The 19,905-nt window shown below is 36.2% G+C and overlaps 1 protein-coding gene across 1 annotated transcript; it reads right to left on the reverse strand.

The window, feature by feature from the left end:
- Positions 1–10,857: 10,857 nt before the first annotated feature.
- LOC149198194 (uncharacterized) lies at positions 10,858–12,257 on the reverse strand. The gene has a single exon (XM_089404086.1). It carries the CDS (start codon positions 11,583–11,585, stop codon positions 11,082–11,084), a length of 504 nt encoding a protein of 167 aa, XP_089260212.1. The 5' UTR covers positions 11,586–12,257; the 3' UTR covers positions 10,858–11,081.
- Positions 12,258–19,905: the final 7,648 nt, after the last annotated feature.

Raw genomic sequence — 19,905 nt, forward strand, 5'->3', positions numbered from 1 at the left:
TGGTCATTCGATTATGTCTCCCCTTGGTTTAGATGTTTCATTGTTTTTATTGAAGTGTTGTTCGCAACAAATGTTAGAGACGCGAGGGAGGTTCCTCACTGTGTAAATGATTATTCAATAGAATTGACAATGAGGAAGGACACCATAACAATGATAATTGAGAAAAAAGAGACCCGAAGATCTCAATTCATGGTGAGACCAATATAACTAAGTACCTCCTTTATTTGAAGTTGTTAAATACAATCTATTTCTTCATGAATTGGAATGAACTATAACAATGCCCTGACCATCTTAGGAGACATATCAATTAATTAAATGCCTATCTTTAGACTATTGTTTGGGCCTTGCTTACTCATCTTGAAAAATCATGTGAAGCTCCCTCCATTGGAAGCACTTCTAAAATACTCTACTAGCCTTGGGGTATATATCAGATATTAGGTGGAAGTTGACACTAACAATGGAGAGATGTTAGTCATTACATCAAAATGATGTAAGTTTTGAGTTACTTTCTGTTTTGTTCTTTTCCCCTTAAATTGTTTTTATAAGAAGCTAAACTTCCAAATTTTAATGTAGAAGAACTACAATATTTCTAGCTTTCATTATTTTTAAAAAGTTATGATTCTGATTCTCTATACTTATACTTCGATATGGAAATGGAATTTATTGACACTATATAACAATATCTCATTTATTTTGCTAATTAATTCAAACACTCCTTTATAGATATATAAATAGATAGATAGATAGATAGATAGATAACCTCATGGTTTAGTTCATGTTGTTTGACTTGCCCTGTCAAAGTTGTCATGCCCAACAAGGTCATGAGGTCAAATCCGCATGAGTGCCTCATGGTGTGTACATATTGTATGATGATGACATTTACCCTAGGCACCATTCACATAATGTGGGAAAATGCATAAAGGATTTCTTTCAGTAAGTTTTTGAAGTTTAGCAGTTGAGATTTTATCCATAGAAAATGAGGTTATTGTCAAGTGCTAATTTTACAAGCACAAGCTATTAACATGAATAATGAGAGGATTCTTGGCATTTCCTCAAGACAAGCCAAAATGTCAATTAAAAATGTTAGTTTTTTACTTAAAGATTAAATTTAGATAAATGAAGAGATCTGCTTTAAAATTATTATTATACCATTAAAAGTATTATCATAACAAAATTTAAATTGAAAAAATGATATGAAGAAGAAAATGAGAATAAGAGATAGATAATATACTATAAGAAAATAAAAAACAATAAGCTAAAATATCAAAATGATTTATCTATTCTATCAAATTTGAAGAAGAAATCTTATAGTGCTATAAAAAGAACAAACTCTTGCGAGATTCATATTGAAATTGGATGAAAGGCTAGATATACAAATGATTAATAGAGAAGAATGAATGAAAAGAACTTGAAGAAATATTCAGTATTAGCTCTAGTTCACTTAATACAATATTTTTTGTTTCTTTTATTCGAGAGGAAGTGATTGAGTGATTATCTCAATCATCATCCAACAATAAAAATGCCTAACAGTTTGATATCATTACTTAACTTGATATTATTGCATATTTAAGCCATAAATTTAAGAAAATATCTTAAGGCTTACACCATTGAAATAAAACAAACATTGACACGACTAGACATTCTTCAAATGTTTTGTCTTTGAAAACCATGCTTGGACCAATAAGACTCCTTCAAGCTACTCCCTATTCCACCAAAAGGTATAGTCTTCTAGGTGTGACCCAAATTTTTCTAACATCATTAGCATTTGAAATGACTTGTAAACGTTGTGAAAGTATGATGATGAACTTCTCAATCACAGATACAATCCCCATGTACATGTCTTATAACTCCAATGAGATATTGTCTCTTCATTCCATCAACAAAATTATAACTTCTAATATTATCAAATTTTAACAAGGAAATAAAATTTATTGTAAAATTAAACAACTTCACATCTTTATATTATAAAGTCAAATAATTACACTCCCATTAGAAAAACACAATAACCCTATTTTCTTTTAAAAAATAAGAAGTTTTTTAAACGGATTAAATTAAGATAAGATAAAGTCTTTATAATACATAGTCAAATAATTGATTTGTAATTTAAATAACATAATTGTTTTTTCAATTTAAAAAAACACAACAATGAATATTTTTAATTAATCATAACTATGGATCAAACTGTTTTTAATTAATCACGTCTATGGATAAAACTATCTAAGCATCATGTTTGAAAAATATTATAAACAATTGCTAAACTATGTATAACAATTGCTCAACTATATTGTATTGTAGATGTACATGGTGATGAAAACTATCTAAACATCATGTTTGAAAATTATTATAAATAATTGCTCAACTATCTTGTCTTGTAGATGCACATTGAAAATCATCACCGAGAATAAGAAATTTTGTTCAAATAGGAAAAGGCGGAATGTAGATGAGTTGAAGCAATGTCATATATCATACACTAAATCATGTATGATGGAGGATCCACATTATGGATAAGTCTATGATTGCATGAGGCTATACTTTAAGGAGTGTTCATTTCAGTATTTGAGTATGTAAATTGGAAAACACATTTGATGAGTATTCAGAGCAGTGATCAAATTTGAAGGGCTGGTCTTAATTTAATTTAGAAGGGTGTACATTCAGGTCACTCTTCCATAATGAAAAGCATAAAAAACAAAGAAATTCAATTGACAACAATAAATTATCTTCAAATTTATTTATTTTTAACACATGGTGAATTGGTAACTATTTGGACTAATCTAAGGGAGACCCTAGATCAACCCTCGTGTCTTCCATTATAACACCAAGAGTATTTCCAGCAACCTCCAAGCTAGATATACCAAATCTTATGATTTAGCAAGAGCTGAGACTCCCGGATAAGGGGAGTCTACTCATGTAGTCGAGATCATAGCAGGACACCAATAGTCTTCCCATTTCTGGTGAAAGTTTTGAAAGATCAAAGGGTGTGTTGATTGAACAATTCCGAGTTCCCCACCAGGCAATTCAATCCTTATATTCTACACTTCCTTGAAATTCTTTAAAACCTCACCAGGAGAATGATGGGAAACCTCTACAACCATGGATTTCTTCGGGCCCAAAACATGTTGCAATGTCTTCCATGGCCTAACAATGCTACCTAGTACCCATCATGATTATCATCAAATAGCTCCATATCCCCCTGTTTTTACCACTATTGTTAAGTTTGGTTTCTTCACTAGATATAACATATTCCACCTTAACTACCACAATCTGCACTTGGGGGACTATACTAGAGAACTTCTTTGAAACTACACAACATCATCCCAAGGCCTTAATATCACCAAATTTGTTGAATATAAGCAGCAAAAGTGAATCTGGGAGCCTGTCAAGGTGGTCTATAGATGAATTGAACCCCATGTTTGGATCAATATAGATATTCCTCAATATAGCACATAACCACGTAAAACTCAATTGATTTAGGACTTAATAAGAAACTACTTCACAATCAAATGAAAATCTTCAAATATTTGATACATCTTAAATATCATGAATTATCATAATCATTTACACAAAATCTCATACTATTATGGTTAGGAAAACCAATAAGAACGTTCATATTTATACCAAAACAAATAACAGTCAGGCTAAGTCTAGTGCAAATCTTCAATCTTGGTTCCATCTCATGCAACCTCATATTATCCATTACCAAACCCAATCCCTTAGAAAAACTAGAAGAACCTCAACACAATGATTAAGCTCCAAATTTCTATGAATTCCCACAATGATTCATGCTAAACCCAATATCATTAGAGACCAGAAAACTCCAGAGTTAAGATGGGTCTATGCTGGTATTTTAGCAGAGACCATATTATGATAATAGTTTTACCCCTTGCCTACTTGAAAGAATGAACACCAAAATCTACAGTATTTGTTTTTGAGTTGACACTTCACTTGTTGTTTGATTGGCACATTGATGGACATGAACAACAAAGAATATTTAGAGGAACATACTGCACATTTGGCATGAAACAAGGATCATAAAAATTGCTTCCTATAGCTTTGAAGGAGAATTCAATCATTGCAAGAAGATATAACTTATATTCAGAGAAAATTATTCAAATTTTCCATTTCTGTCGTTATCGGTATGGTTGCAGCTTGATAAAATTTTCAGAACTTGCTCTACCAAATTGCAATTCCAGACTTTCTCAACAACTATAAATGGTATACTTTGGCAAGAGTTGTAAATCGATTTGTCTTTGAATATATAATAAGTCCATTTTACTTTTTTAACCTCATTTGGGATTATATACACTTGTAAAGAAACATTGTATATGACTTGCAATGTACTCATTCCGACATAATCTTGAAAAATCCATGCTAAAAATTTAGGATGAGCTTCAATATAGCTTTAATGGATCGGAATTATGGCTTCTCAATATTTTGTCACTTCTAATTCAAGTGGGATATTGTTTAAGAATGTGTACATCAATTTAAGAAAAAAAAACCCTGAAATTGCCTGCATTTGAGAAACAAAATTCAAATTCTAGCCAAAAATATTCATGCCTACTTATGCTCCTACATCATCCAACTAACATGAAAACGTGAGTATAGTAGTTCCATCTGCAAAATTAGACAAGGATCATTGATGCCTCCTTGTTGAAAGGTGATCCACATAAGTACTGACAAACAAGAAATGTTGTAGTTAAATAATCATTTTGTTAGGTAATAGCTACTCAACTGGCTTGGCCAATCACCCAATACATATATAGTTGTGTTTAAATATAGTTTTCCCTTTTACTCCTATAGTCTATGCAGCTTATCCCTCCCCTATGTGACTAATGAAAATTAGATCTATTGTGTATCGTACTTGCAATTGTGCATTTGTTTTGTTTATCTGGCAGTCCACGTGCTTTCCAATAAACAAAATACTTAGACTTGTAACCAATTACCTCACATGACATAGAAGTACTTTTAAGGAAATTAAGGGTGCCTGCACTTATCTACTTAGTATTTATCTTTCTTTATCAATTGTAAGCAAAGACGTGGTTCATGTACACTCATTCTTCTTCTCCCTAGAAAATTCACATAGAACTATGTTTCATCATATATCATACATGGGGTTGAGATTAGGATAATTGGTAAAAACACTTAGATCGTAAGCAAATTTTCTTGTAAGATGCCCTTTAGTTTAGGAGGAACCCAACTGGGAATCAATATTTTCCTTTGGAAAAGGGGACCTGGATCTTTAGGGGTGAGCCTTTTGCCAGAAAGGAAATCATTGAAGAGAGCCGAGATGAATTATTCCTAGTAGTCAGGAAACTCTGGGAATATAAAATAATAGACATTGGATTTGTTCTTGTTAGAAAACATAAAAAAAAACAATTCTTTGAAATTTCATTTATCGCCTCAATTTCATTATTGGAAGGTAAGGGGAAGCCACCCATTTCATAGATAAAAATATTGTTATCCACCAGCACAAAGGTTATATATGGGAAAGTAGGTAAGAGTTGTTAAAGTATTTGTAGCATACATTATAATGCCATTTAAGGGCCATTCAGGCCCAACAAAAGGGCTATCTAGAGACCAGTGGGGAAAGGCGAAGACCAAAGAACCCACTCTTTTACCACATGTTAGTCTGGAAGGGACAAACCTGGTGTGGAATACAACTTGTTCACTCTTCCTGCCTCTACGTAGGTAGTTTCGTTACACTAGAGAAGGGAAAGCCTGCTGAAAGAAAGGGACATATGTGAAAATTGTATGGTTATTTGCTAAATACCAGCCTTACCGATTGCCCCAAGAGAGCTCAGAACGAAAGGAAGAAAGATCCTTGAGTTCTGGTTCAAATATTAGGTTATCCAGGAATAAAGAGGAGGAAAGATCCTTGAGTTATAGTTCTAATATTTGGTTATCCGGGAATAAGGATGAGGATCGATAAGGTGATCGGTTATGCAAATCCAAAGAACAATTAAATAAACGGATATTTCCCTTCAACCGCTTGACTATAAAGCAACTAGGTCCATATCTTGGAGTAACAGTTAATTGAGCTGGCTGGTGATTCTTTTGTTTAATATCTATATCAAACTACCCCAACCCCATTAGCACAAACCACACATCTATGATTAGTCAGTCTCTTTGAATCTGAAATAGATAGAGTGACTGGGTGTGAGATAATATATTTGAAATAAAGGGTGATGAACTTTTTGGAGAACAAATTTCGATAGATTTAAATTGTATTATATTTCTAAAACCTAAAACAAAATCACACAAGCAAACAAACCGACCCACAGTATGAGAGAAAATAAACTCCTCACTATCCAAGAACACCACCATTGTGGTGATTATCAAATAGACTCCTCAGTAACCAACAACCACAACCTTCAACTCCATTAAAGACAAAAAGAAACAGTAGGAAATAAAATAAACTCTCCAACAGTGTGAACCTTCAACTCTGTTAAAGACAAAAAGAAACAATACAAAAGAAAATAAACTCTCCAAAATTGTGATTATCAGAGTTTTGCTGGGCTCTTAAACAAATCTTGGATATCCACCAAGGGCATCAGACATCATGGAATTTTTTAATCAATCCTAGCATGCAATTATATGGAATAAATACAAGGGAAAAAGGAGAATAGTAACACGCGATTGAAATAAATACCAGGAAAAGGAGAATAGTAGCACATATGTCAACCACAGTCTCATTTATGAGGAAGCCATAATTTACATATGGTCACCTGACAAAAACCCATAATCTAAAAGTTTAAAAATGTTCCAAATATCTAGAAATAATTTAGACAACAGATTACATAACCATCAAATAAAAATTAAAGGGCTGCGTTCCAAAAAGTTGAAATAAAAATTGAAGGGATGCGTACCTTCTCAACCTTTTCCATGCCATTGGATCCCATCTTATGTTCTGTTCTCCACTTCTCTACTCTGCAACACCATCTTATGTTTTGTTCTCTCCTCTTCTCTACTCTGCAACACCATCATATGTTTTGTTCTCCTCTTCTTTGTAGCATCATCCTCGTCGGCTCTTGACCCTAAACCCTCTAAATAGGAACTCAAAAAGGAAGAACACTCTAACAAAACCAGAACTACACATAAATCCAAGCCAAAGACAAAAAAAATAAAACAGAAGATAAATAAAATCACAGACCGATAGAATTTAAGGTGGAAACGAGCATGGCCATGCTTGAAAAAAAAAGAAGAAGAAAAACAAAAAAAATTACAGCCTAAACCCCAACTTCTCTCCTATCTTCTCCGAACCCAAAACCCACCATCCTCCACCAGGTGACAAATTCTTCTTTATGGTGACCTGTGTCCGGCAAGAGGAAATTCTTTGCCCCAGATTAAGGTAGAGGAGGTTGCTTCTGCAAATAACGACACCTCCTTCTGACTTGGGACTCTCTAATTTGCACCCAAATGAAAAATGGGGCTCTGGAAAACGAATGTGGCATCTCTGCTCTGTGCATAAGGACACATACACGCACCTGGTCTCACCTCGCAAATTGTTGCTGGCCTGCTCTGCGTATTTATGGAGAGTAGTTTCCACTGGCCTGATCTACGCATTTCTGGAGAGTAGTGTCAGTTGGCCTGCTCTGCGCATTTCTGGAGAGCAGTGCCAGCTGGCCTGCTCTGCGCAAATTTTGAGTGTAGGGAAGCTATTGGGCTACTTTGTGCAATTCCTGAGGGGAAGACAGGCTTACCTCCAGGATTGTGTAGTTTTTCCTGACATCCTAATGACCGGATGTGAACCAAGTGCTGGGTCAACTTGTGATTAGTAGACGAAACAAGTAAGTGAACAAAAGTGTTAAGCGACAGATAAAATCAAATAAAAACAAGTACCTGATCAATGCAGGATAGCTGCTATGATTTCGAGGGGGGAGGCTCCAAAACGAAGCAAAGGCAAAAATTTGGAGGGTGGTTGTAGCCGCTACAACAAGGCCTTCAAAATGGTATGCACAACAACACATAACATTCAACACACAACTTTCAATGTATAACACTCATGGTTTGCATTAAGATTAGGTTTCAATGCAACATAATCAAGCATGGCATTGATATTCTATTGATGCAACATATAATAAAAAAGCATACCATTCCAATGGACAACAGACAACAACTCTAGCTCTATGTAATCGGTCTTCAAAAATCTATGCTCCAAACATATAAAAAATGCAACAAACACACCAACTATACACAACATACGCCATTACATGGTCTTCAACACAAAACATTCACCATGAAATGCACCATGCACAAAAAGCAAGAGTTACCAATGCACAGTCGTGTACAAAACACGTCATGTCATGACCATAATCAACGCGGAGTAATACAATGACCAAGATGTTGATCCCAGACTCACAGTCTAGCCAACAATACCAGACAACATTGAAAACTCAATGCACAATGATATGCGACCAAAACACCACAATTCGCAGAGATTCAACGTACAGGAGGAGACAGGGAATTCAACATTCAACAGACAAAGCATTCAGCAGGAGTTACATAGTATAATGTTAAATTCAGACCTGTAGCTTGAATACCATGCCAGGCCAGGTTTGTGTAACTCTGAATGAATTTTATGAATGTTTGCATTAAGAGATTATTGACATATACACTGTGAGGGAGACTCTTGGAATTTAAATTCCAATGTTTTTTCACCTTCTCTATTTTCCTATTTACATGAATTTCTTAATCCCAAAGATTAGGTGTCAGCAATGAGATTCCTCAAAATTATTTGAAACTCTAGCAAAAACCAAGATGTCATGTTTTGGCTAAATCATTGTGAAATAAAGGAAGAAGTCATTAAGTAAAACACTAATAATATTAAAAATATTATTACATCTAAATTTAAAGAGAATCCCCAATCCAAAAAGATTTAGGGTATAAAATAAAATTAAGAAATTACAAGGAGGTGGTGACAATATGATTTAAAAGATCAAAAGTATCATCTTTGTGACTTGAAAAGAGTTAAAGATGAAAAACACTTTTGTAAAGTGTCATGTGTATATTTAAATTAAATTATAATCTCAAAATATTTGTCACAATATATAACTTTCTATTTAAAACATAAAAAGTTACAATGAACTTTACTCAATATTTTTTGAATATAAAAATAAAAATTTTAAAATATCGAAGTAATCACTTTTCTTTAATTTGAAAAACCAATTCTAATGTTAGAAGATATTAATCTCGTCACCCTTGTTGTCCTATATGGTTGTGAAGTCCGGGGTTGTAGTATATCCAGAGAGTTGTGGAGAAAGATTGAGATGATTCAAAAGCAATTCATAACCTGCAATATCAAGATCAAGGGAAATACCCCCTATCTTATCCTCCTAATCGAAGTTGGTCTCTCCTCTATTGAAAGCAGGGCTATGTTTAAATATTTAATGTATAAGAAGAAACTTTACAACATGGAATCCAAGAGGCTTCCTAAAATCACCTCAAGCGTGGGTGGCATAAGGATGCCTAGTCTTGGCTCAACCATTGGGGAATAAATGAGGAGATCATCTTGGGAAGAAAGGACAGTGTCAAAAATACTATCACCTCCAAATTTAAGGATAAGTTATGGGATGATAAAGAGATGGAGGGTAAAAGGAAGCTAAGATATTATAAGGAGGTGATCAACCCCACCCTTGAGAACCATAATTATCTTTCTTGACCACCTCAAGAAAAAGATGAACATTGCTAAGATTAGAACTAATTCTCATGAGCTTCGAAGTGAAACTGGGTAGTGGTCTACTCCCAAGACTCCCTGGGACAATATAATTTGTTAGTTTTGCGATACTAAGAGAATGGACGATGAAAAGCACTTTCTTTTAGATTGTCCGACCCTTATTCACATCCGCTCTCATTTCTCTAATATCTGCCACACTTCCAATTTTCTTGACTTATTAAGTCAACCCAACTATAGTAATCTTGGTGTGCTTCTTTCCCTTCTTTTTGAGTAGAGAAATAAGATTATAAAGAATTGCAATTAGATTCTTCTTCTTAAGGTCTGATAGGCCCCATTGGTCTTAGTGGATATTAATCATCATCATCATCATATATATATATATATATATATTATTCATAAAATATTTATTAAATATATTTATAAATTAAAAAACCAAAATTAAGTAAAAAATTATACATAAAATTGATTTAATTATTTTAAAGATTTTTTAGGCAATGAAATTTATTTTCTAATTTATGACTTTTAAATATTTTTAATGAGTTGATAAGACAAGTATAACCATTTTATTTCTTTAAAGAGTGGGAAAATCTATGATAATTTAGTTGTTAAATTAGAGATAGGACCACCATCACTTTCTGGCAAACGCAAGTTGATTTATTATTGTTATTTAAGAAAAGTCACGCCATATAGAATTACACCCTCTCTTATGTTAGTGAGAAAACTTTCACTCATGCCAATTTCCTCTAGGTCTTGAACCATTAACTTGTTTCCTAATGTTTAGAGAAAAAATGAACTCTCAACCACACAAAAGTAATTTATAAACATACTCCAACCCTAAAATAAACATAAAAGAAAACAATCATTCACAATATATATTTATAATAATAATAAAACAATCACTAAATACTTAAGACCGAATAAATACAAGTTTGAAGTAATAAACCTCTTCAAATATTAAAAACCAGCCTAGATCCATTTTAATTAGAGATCTAATATGAGCCTATAGAGATTCAATTTCTTCACTTAAATTTTCAACTTTATGACAAACAGACACACTTGAAACAGAGACACTTGAAACATCATACTGAGCTATATCTGAGCTCAATAATAATAAAAAAAATCCATATATTTATTATAATAATAATAAAAGAATCAACGAATGCTTGATCCCAAATAAGCGAACAGTCTGTCTGTGATCCCAAATAAATACAAGTTTGCCGTACATAAGCGAAGAGTCTGTCTGTAATTCAACAGCCTCTTCACGTATTTAGCAGATCCTCAAATCTGTCCACACGGGTCACGGGTCTCTTGGTACAGAACTCGGAATTCCAACAGATGCAGAGGAATGTGCGTCTGAGAGATCAATAAAAGAATTGATCCATGTTCTGGAATAAGATGAGATTCAATGGGGTCAATAAATCTGCTGCTCAATATTCGACTGCAAGAGATCCCGGAGTGTTGGCCGGAACTCGTTAATAGTCTCCAACTTTGGCTTCCAGCATTTGCCTGCGTTCAATCTCAGCTGCGCAAGCGCCGTTAACAGCTCTGGATCGTCTTCCAAATTCAGCTTCGGCACCGGAAGCTGCTCTTCCTGCACCCTACCGCTTTGTTTCCCCTCCTCCAATAACAATACATCAATCTTCATTTCTGGCGGGAGGGGACTCATGGGCTCACCAAAGAGGGGGAGTACTCTGGCGCTGGAGCTTCGTCTATTTTTAGATTTCATGGCGGAATTGGCCTTCAATCCCAGGGCGGCCATGTCTGTGCCAGACAGTACGGAGTGCAGTTTGGGCATGGGCAGAAGAAAATAGAGATGCCCGAGATCCAGTTCTTCGTCTGCCGTGAGAGGACTAATTCTACGCCCGATCTGCAAACCGTTGGCGTGGCATACAAAGTGCTGTGGATTGTCCAGCATCAGCTCTGCCGCCTTTATCCGCCTCTGAAGGTCCTGAACGCTGCCATTCCAATGGATGACTTTCACAGTGCTGGAAGGCACACACTTGGAAGCGCAAGAAATGTAACTACCCTTCCTGAATTTTGGTGCTCTGTTAATCTATGTGTAGCGATTGGAAGGTAAAGTAAGTGTATGGAGGGATATTTTACTACTCTGTTTGCGTCTGTAGCGATGGGGAGGTTAAGGAAGTGTGTGTAGGGATGAGGGGGGCGCGCACAAGGCACTTATAAAGGAGGACACATCACATTCATAACATGTGAATGTGATTACTGGTTACAGCTGGAATGTCGCGTTAAATGAGGGTGAGGGAAGAAAGTAAGAAAGATCCTCCATTCCATGTGGTTCTAATGGGAACTGGGGAGATCCAGCTAGCCGAAGATGAATTCACACTGAGTAGTACATGAATGGCTGTAATAGCTTGGCTGGATTCCAATTGCATACCGCGTTGTCCACCGGTAGTGTAGGTGTTAACAAATCTGACGGTTGACCCAGGGATGTTGCACGTTGAGAAAAGCCACTTTACGGAATTTGATGGTTTCTTTGTCGTTCCCTTTGGTGAGGAGGTGAGAGATGAGGAAGCTTTTTATTTGGCGTATTGTTGGATCAATACTGATCTTGGTATATTGATGTGGACTTTTCAGCACTGATCTTGGTATATTGATGTGACTTTTCATAATCTTGAATTTGTTTGTTTATTTAAAAATATATTTTAAATAGCGAAAAATCATGATTATTTTAAATCTCTAGGTAGTTTTAGGACTTTTGTATTATTTCCAATTTAAATTCAGAGATATTATAGGGTCATTACAGATTGTTTTGGCTACTTCCAAGATTAAATTAGATTTATTTTAATACCAGGGTTCCTGGGTTTGGGTTTTGTAGTCAACATTTTAATGATGTATAAAAGGGCTTTTGAATGATGGAAATTAAGGGATTCCAGGGCTAATGAAATTATTTTCCATGTAGCATAATGTTGTAGACACTCTTCCTCTTTAGGGATGAATAACTTTCTTAAGGGCCAAAGACCTTTCCTGTCTACCTCAGGGCTAGTGCAGAGGTGTGTAAGTGGGTTTTAGGTTGTTTAGGGTTTTTCTATCAGGCACATAGGTGGTTTTACGACCTAAAGTTTGAATTTGGTTACTTGGATACCAAGTGTAATGACCATTATAGGTTCCTTCAATTTGATAAAGTTTCCACATTTTCACCACATAAAAAACCAACATATTTGACAACTCAATACATATATTTGTTATAGCATATTAAAAACATTAAAAACATGTAAATAATTTTATTTATGACAATTTACATAACTTAAAAACAAGAATAAGAATACATGGTTACAATAGCTCCTTTTTCATCCTCTTGTTAGACTATCCAACTGCATTTGCTACCCTATCAACTAGGAAAGTATATCTGACTTCCTGGCCTAGGGAACCTCCATAGGCTTCCTAACCCTCTAAGCCCAAGTCTAAATTGCAACTATAGTGTTTCTAATATCCTTGTTCCAACACCCCTTTTATACCCAACACCAAAATACACCTCTTAGTGATAGCAAAACCTTTGTGTTCCTAGGTGCCAAACCCCAAAATCAACCCTCAGTTTTTCTCCAAAGTTCCCCCGTAAGAATTCCCCCCGATCTTCCTCCGATTTCCTGCATTTATCGCCCCCCCCCCCCCCCCCCCCCCCCCTTCCCCCCCCAGTCAATGCCATTGACCCCACCATTACTTGTGTTGGATGCATGATTTCCATTAGATCAAAACTTGCAGACATTAGTCTTCACTATAATCACTAGAAATAGGATCCACGAGAGGAAATTAGTCCATATTGTGAAACACATGGGGAGTGTTGAACCCAATGCCCAACCATATCCCCCCAAAGTAAGATGGGTGAGTTTTGAACTTGATATTTATTTGTTGGACTCATGATTTTCGTTAGACCAAAACTTAGAGGCGTTAATCTCCGCTACAATCGCCAAAATTAAGATTCGTGAGAGGTGGTTAGTCCATGTCACAAAACACGCAGAAAACACTAAATCCAATGTCCAACAACTTGAAGGGGCTCTTACTTTTTGTAGTTTTGAGAGCTACTTCTAAAATTTTTAATGAGGAGAAGCCCTTAGGGCCAATTTTGGATAAAAAGTGATTTAGTCTACGTGATATACATATTGTGAACTATTTTCGCTTTATCTATGGTTAGTTCCATTGTTGTAAGGTTACATTTCTCATTTTATAGGCCTCTCCTCTGTGAGGCCATTATTTTTTATCACATTAATTTTCTAATATTATTGTTGTGAGTGTTGAATATTATAGTACCAAATGTATTTGCTATTTCAAACTAATATGCAAACCTACTTTGTTCATGTATTACTAAGCTTTATTTTTTTTCATTAACAACTAATCGTTTAGAGTTCAAGCAAAAACTAGTGATTTCATTATCTATTTATTGTATTTAGTTTACTTCTAGCTAGGATATGTTAAAGTACTTTTTCTTTAAGTATTTAGATCTAGTTCATATTACATTCTATATTCTACATATCAATCAATCCAAGACTCATTCATTCCCAAGAATACTAGGTACGCTAGAATTTGGATGGGTTTTATACACCAAATGATATGAGAACTTATTGGAACTTCACATTAAGAAGTACCCTTATTTGTTGAAGGGCATTTTTCTCACGTCAACACCTTCCCGGCCCTTTAACTCATAAAAAAATATGTTGGTGTAACAATGCTTCTCTTAAAGCTATACAAGCACATAAATAAAATTCTATAGCAAATCAAGTAACTCCTTTCCTTTCTTAAGGTCCAACAAACCAAAGTTATTTCTAATGAAAATTTTCATCATCATCATTATCATTAATTTACTTCAAAATATGATCTATTATGATGACTTCCCATTATCTCAATGACCTTGTCATTAATAACAATTTAATTTGGGGTGATGATGATGATTTTTTCCATCCACAACTAACCTAACCACTTAAAATATACAACTACCATTTAATTATCTTTTCCATGATTAGATAGGCTCTTCTTCCCTTAGTTTAGCATTGATTTTGCATAATCTTATCTACACCTGAATGAGCTATATTTATTTTTTTAAGACTAATCAATAAACTCAACCCTAAAGAAAAAAAAAATGATGATTTCCAATTTAACAATTAGCTTGCATGTTCTACATAGTTAAATGAATAAATGAACTTTTTTAACACATGGAGTTTAGAAATGATTGGGAAAGAAGAAATTATATTTTTTTCAATTTAAATTAGATTAAAGGTGAATCTCCTTTCTTATAAGATATATTTTTATACAACCATATTAGATGTACAAATTTTGATATGTGCTATCACACTTTAGTTCATATACTTTGAATCAAGTAAACCAAACTCACATGAAAACAAATTTCTAAAAAATAATTTCTAATTTCTAATTTCATAGTTATTTTTATTCATTTTTTAATCTATATCTTGTAGAACACATTAATTTAAAAGAACATTAAAATACGAGATTATACCACTGCTATGATGATATGTTATGATAAATTCCCATTATCTCAGTGATCTTGTCATTAATAACAATTTAATTTGGGATGATGATGATGATTGTTGCCATCCACAACTAACCTAACCACTTAAAATACACAACTTCCAGAAAAAGAAGATAGAACATTGAATACTTTATTATTCAAAAAGATATACATTTATAATACATCCTTATGACCATTGGTTTCATATTCTAAGGTCTCTTGGACTCCAGTGACTATTCACATTCTACCACAACAACCCTTAGCAGATTAGGTGTCCAACATTTCCCCCCTTAATCCAAAGGGGTATATACGAGTCTAAGAAGAGAGCTACAATAAAAAAATACAATAATTCATGACAACAATATATTAAATGTGCTCTCTCAAATGAAGGTATAAGGTGGGAGAACTCGAGGTATCAACCATTGGACTTTTAAGGATGGCCACCAAACACTAGAATGCTTAGTGCAGTTCATGGAGCTCTTCCAAATCTAGCTAGAAGTTGAAGTATTCTGTTAGAGGAAGTGCTCCCTAATGCTTTGAAAAGGGAGACCATTGGGATCTCAACCTAGAACGCTTTATGTAATTCTCGTAATAGTTCCAAATCTGGTAAGAAGTTGTTAGTGTTCTGTTAGAGGAAGTGTCCCTAATGCTTTGAAAATGAAGACCATCGTCCTGGAAAAGGGAGATATCAACCTGTGGAAAAAGGGAGAACCTCAAACTAAAAAGGGAGGTCTCAACATGCGTGGTTTAAGGAAGGCCACCAACCATATGAATTCTCAAGGGTTTATTTGCCTCTAGCTACAACTCTGAATATGGGTGTGGTTGACTGATGTAACCCAGCCCACACTGGCCCCCACTTCCACGTATTCTCGGCGTTACACCTGTTGTTGGACTTTATGACGTGGTAGATTTGGTTGTTATTTTCGGTGGTTGTATGCAATATGGTCAGTAGATATTTGTTTGGCAACTGGGAGTGAGTTAATGCTGCATTCAATGTTTACCTACGATCCTCGGGCCTGGTTCCCTCCGTTTGATCTTTGGCCAAAACGCTTTGGCTTCCCGGTCATTCGCGATTGTTCTGTTCTGCTGTGAGGTTTCTGCGAGGGTTTGTTGGTTACACTGTATGGTTCTTGCTCTGGCAAATATGACAATCTCTGTTTTTCCTCTGGGTGCGGTTGTGAGTAAATGTTGGCCTTCCAAACTTGGTTACCTGATTGCTAGTGGATTTCTCCTATGGCTCGAGTCTGTTCTGGCTCTGGAGGTGCGCTCGCTCGAACTCTTTTCACATGGTAAGCTCCTTGGTCTCATCTTGTCATTCTTCTATGGTTTGGTTTTAGAATTTGGTCTCTCGTCCAATACTCGCCCCTTGCTATTGTTTTATTGCCTCTGGTATTGTTATTGTTGCCTCTGGTCTCTGTTCGGTGTGTGAAATGGTTTAACTTCTGACGCCTTTGAATTCAGGTAACAAGATAATGGACTTCCACGGCTCTAAACAGGTAAATGATCCTCTCCTTGATTCAATTTGGCCCTCTTCTGGCGTTGACACTGACCAGAAATGCTCCTTCTGTCTCAGCTCTGTCGATTTTTCAACGGCTCTGCTCCACGAACTTCTTGGTCTGGCTTACTCAGGTAATTTATAGAACCCTCTTATTTCTATTTTTGCTTCGACTTCAGGTCTCACTATACAGATGTATTGACTGTGCTCTGTTTGTATGTGCAGGTCAATGGCTCGACCTGGGTACGCGGGTTCCTTCTGGGTTCGGTCTCCCAAATGTGGCAACCCTCTGCTAGTAGGCTCTGGTTCTTAAGTCCGTCAATGCACTGTTAGGGTCTTTAATTTTCTGTAGGGTTTGTAGCTCGCCGTTCTGCCTTCGTGTGTGGTCTAAATCCCTTTTGAAAATGAACTTCAATCTAGTTTTAGTCTCTGTGCTGGTTGGCTGTTCGTTCAGTTTATGGATGTTCACTGTTACCAAACCCTAGGCTAGGGTTTGTCCACTCTGTGGACTCGGCACTTGTATCTATTTATAAACACATGTAAAACATTTATATTTCTCGGTCAACAACAGTGGGAACATAATTTTGTTATATCTGTTTTACTTATGAAAATTATGAAGAGTTGTTCGAAAGTACCTCGGCTATGGTTTGTTTTCTCCGGCACTCTGTTTCCGGTTCTTTATCTTCTCGGTCGTCTGGCTGTATTTCACCGTTCTGATTGTGGCTCAATTCATTTGTTCTTCGCTCTATTTTTGGACATATGCATGAATTCGATGTTGCTTGCTGTTCGACAAGAACACAAGGAAACACGACCTTACAGTGGTCGTTCTCTGTCTGTTAGCATTATTATTAACAATTCAATAAATGAAAATACAGTGGTACAGTAAATAGGCAATGATACAGATGGACAGTTTGGAAATATGATCTGTTTCTGTTTTTTTTCTTTATTATGAAATTGCTGAACCTTTCTCTTGTCTTACATTGCTGCTTTTATACATTTTTGGTTACAGTTAATTGAAACTGCCATTGCTTTCAGTTGAACAGAAATGATATGGTTGTGTAACTACAGTTTGGTTGACATTACAAGATCTTTATTTAGACAATTTTTGTCTTTTCCTCTTTAAGTTGACAGATCAATTTTTAAACTACTGTTTATTACTGTTTGGACCATAACAACCCTAACCGACCATTTAACTTTGACTAACATAGCAACTAAAAGTAAAATAAAATAAAATCCTATCTCATGACCTGATAAATTAATCATAAAAAAAAGCAATCGAAATACTCAAACAACCTTCCAACCTGGCAGAGACTTCACTCGGTCATGGTGAGTTGGATGCTCCTACATCAGGCTCCTGGGGCAAAAAGAAATCATGGCTCCGGTCCATGAGCTTCTCGACTGAAGACCCTGTTTGTTCAATTTTCTTGGCATCAAGCCATGAACTGTCCTCAATAGGATGGTTCTTCCACTTGACCAGGTATTGCACATACTCCTTCCGCCGAGTTCGTTTAACCACATGAGTCTCGAGAATGCTTTCGATCTCGGGAGGTTGAACGTAAGGCATCTGTCTCTTCCAAGCTTCTCCTTCATCCTGGGTATTCCATGTAGGTCGCGTGGTTCCATCTTCTCCCTTCTCCTCTGGGTCAGTCGTATAGGGAAACAGGTCTGCTACGTTAAAGATAGGTGAAATGCCTATTCCGGGTGGCAACTGTATCTCTTAGGCATTCGCCAAAAACTTCCGAAGGAATTTGCAAGGCCCTATATTTTTATACTTCAGTTTATTGTATGTACCTTTAGGGAAGCGTTCTTTGCACAAATTCGCAAGGACTTCATCCCCCACGTCAAACTGTACTTCCATTCTCTTTAAATCCGCTTGTTGTTTATACTTTAAGCTGCTGTCCTGCAATTTAATTTTTACCTATTCATGCAAATCTCTCATCGCGTTAGCGAAATCTTCTCCATCTGCGCTTCGCCTTTCCTGCAGTCCAAGGTCCCGCAGTTCATGCACTCTGCGAGGATGCATGCCATACAAGATCTGAAATGGGCTGAAACCTGTGCTGCGGTTAGGCGAGTCGTTATAAGTGAACTCTGCCTATGCAAGCGCTCGATCCCACATCCACGAATTCTCTCCGACCAAGCTTCGTAACAGGTTTCCCAGACTCTTGTTTACAACCTCTGTTTTCCTGTCGGTTTGCGGGTGATATGCAGAACTGTAGCTTAGCTGTGTGTCCATTTTTTTCCATAAGGTACGCCAAAAGTGTCCCGTGAACTTCACATCCCTGTCCAAAAGGATAGATTTAGGCAATCCATGTAACCTGACAATCTCATTGAAAAACAAGTGGGCCACATGGGTGGCATCACTGGTTTTTCTGCAAGGAATAAAATGCGCCATTTTTTAGAATCTGTCCACTACTACCATTACCGAGTCGTAACCTCGCTGAGTCTTAGGTAGGCCTAAGACGAAGTCCAAGCTAACTGAGTCCCACGGTCTGCCTGGAACAGGTAACGGTGTGTACAGTCCTGTGTTTTGACTGTGACCCTTTGCTAACTCCGCATCTTTGGCCAAAAGTAGAAATGATTGAGCTGCTCGAGTGTCTTATCCATGCAGAAATGTCCGGCCAAACTTCCACTATGCTTCTCTCGAATGATATTATCCCTCATCGAGCAGTCAGGTATGCACAGTTGTCCTCCCTTAAATAACAACTTCTCCTGTAGATTGTAGTCCAACCAAGGACTGTTATCTCTCACTAAGGGATTCTGACATGCCTCATAGGCCTCCTTAAAATCTGTATCAGTCTGGTATAAGTCCTGTAAGTGCTCAAAACCCAGCACCTGCACAGTGCTTTCCTGCAGAAGTAGAGCTTTCCTACTTAGCGTATTCGCTACCTTATTTGCTTGCCCGCTAATATGTTTCAATACGAAATTGAAACTCTGCAAATACTCCACCCATTTGGCGTGTTTGTGGTTCAGCTTGTGCTGCTGCATTACATACTGTAGTGCAGAATTATCTGAAAACAACACAAATTCATTTCCCAATAGATAATGCCTCTAGTGTTTTAATGCCTGTATAACAGCATAGAACTCCTTATCATACGATGAATATTTCTGTCAACTCTCATTTAGCTTCTCGCTAAAAAACGCTACAGGCTTATCCTCCTGACTGAGTATAGCTCCAATTGCTGTCCCGCTGGCATCACAGCGAACCTGAAATAACTTCTTGAAATCTGGTAATCTCAGGATCGGCCTCTCAGTGATCTTTCT

The sequence above is a fragment of the Pinus tabuliformis genome, chromosome 2_2, assembly GCF_031772625.1.
Source record: "Pinus tabuliformis cultivar Carrire ecotype Pingquan chromosome 2_2, CPIR1, whole genome shotgun sequence".
NCBI classification, from domain to species: domain Eukaryota; kingdom Viridiplantae; phylum Streptophyta; class Pinopsida; order Pinales; family Pinaceae; genus Pinus; species Pinus tabuliformis.

Excerpts from the sequence above, each read along its gene's own strand:
- LOC149198194 (XM_089404086.1), bottom strand. The coding sequence starts at position 11,585 with ATGCTGGACAATCCACAGCACTTTGTATGCCACGCCAACGGTTTGCAG.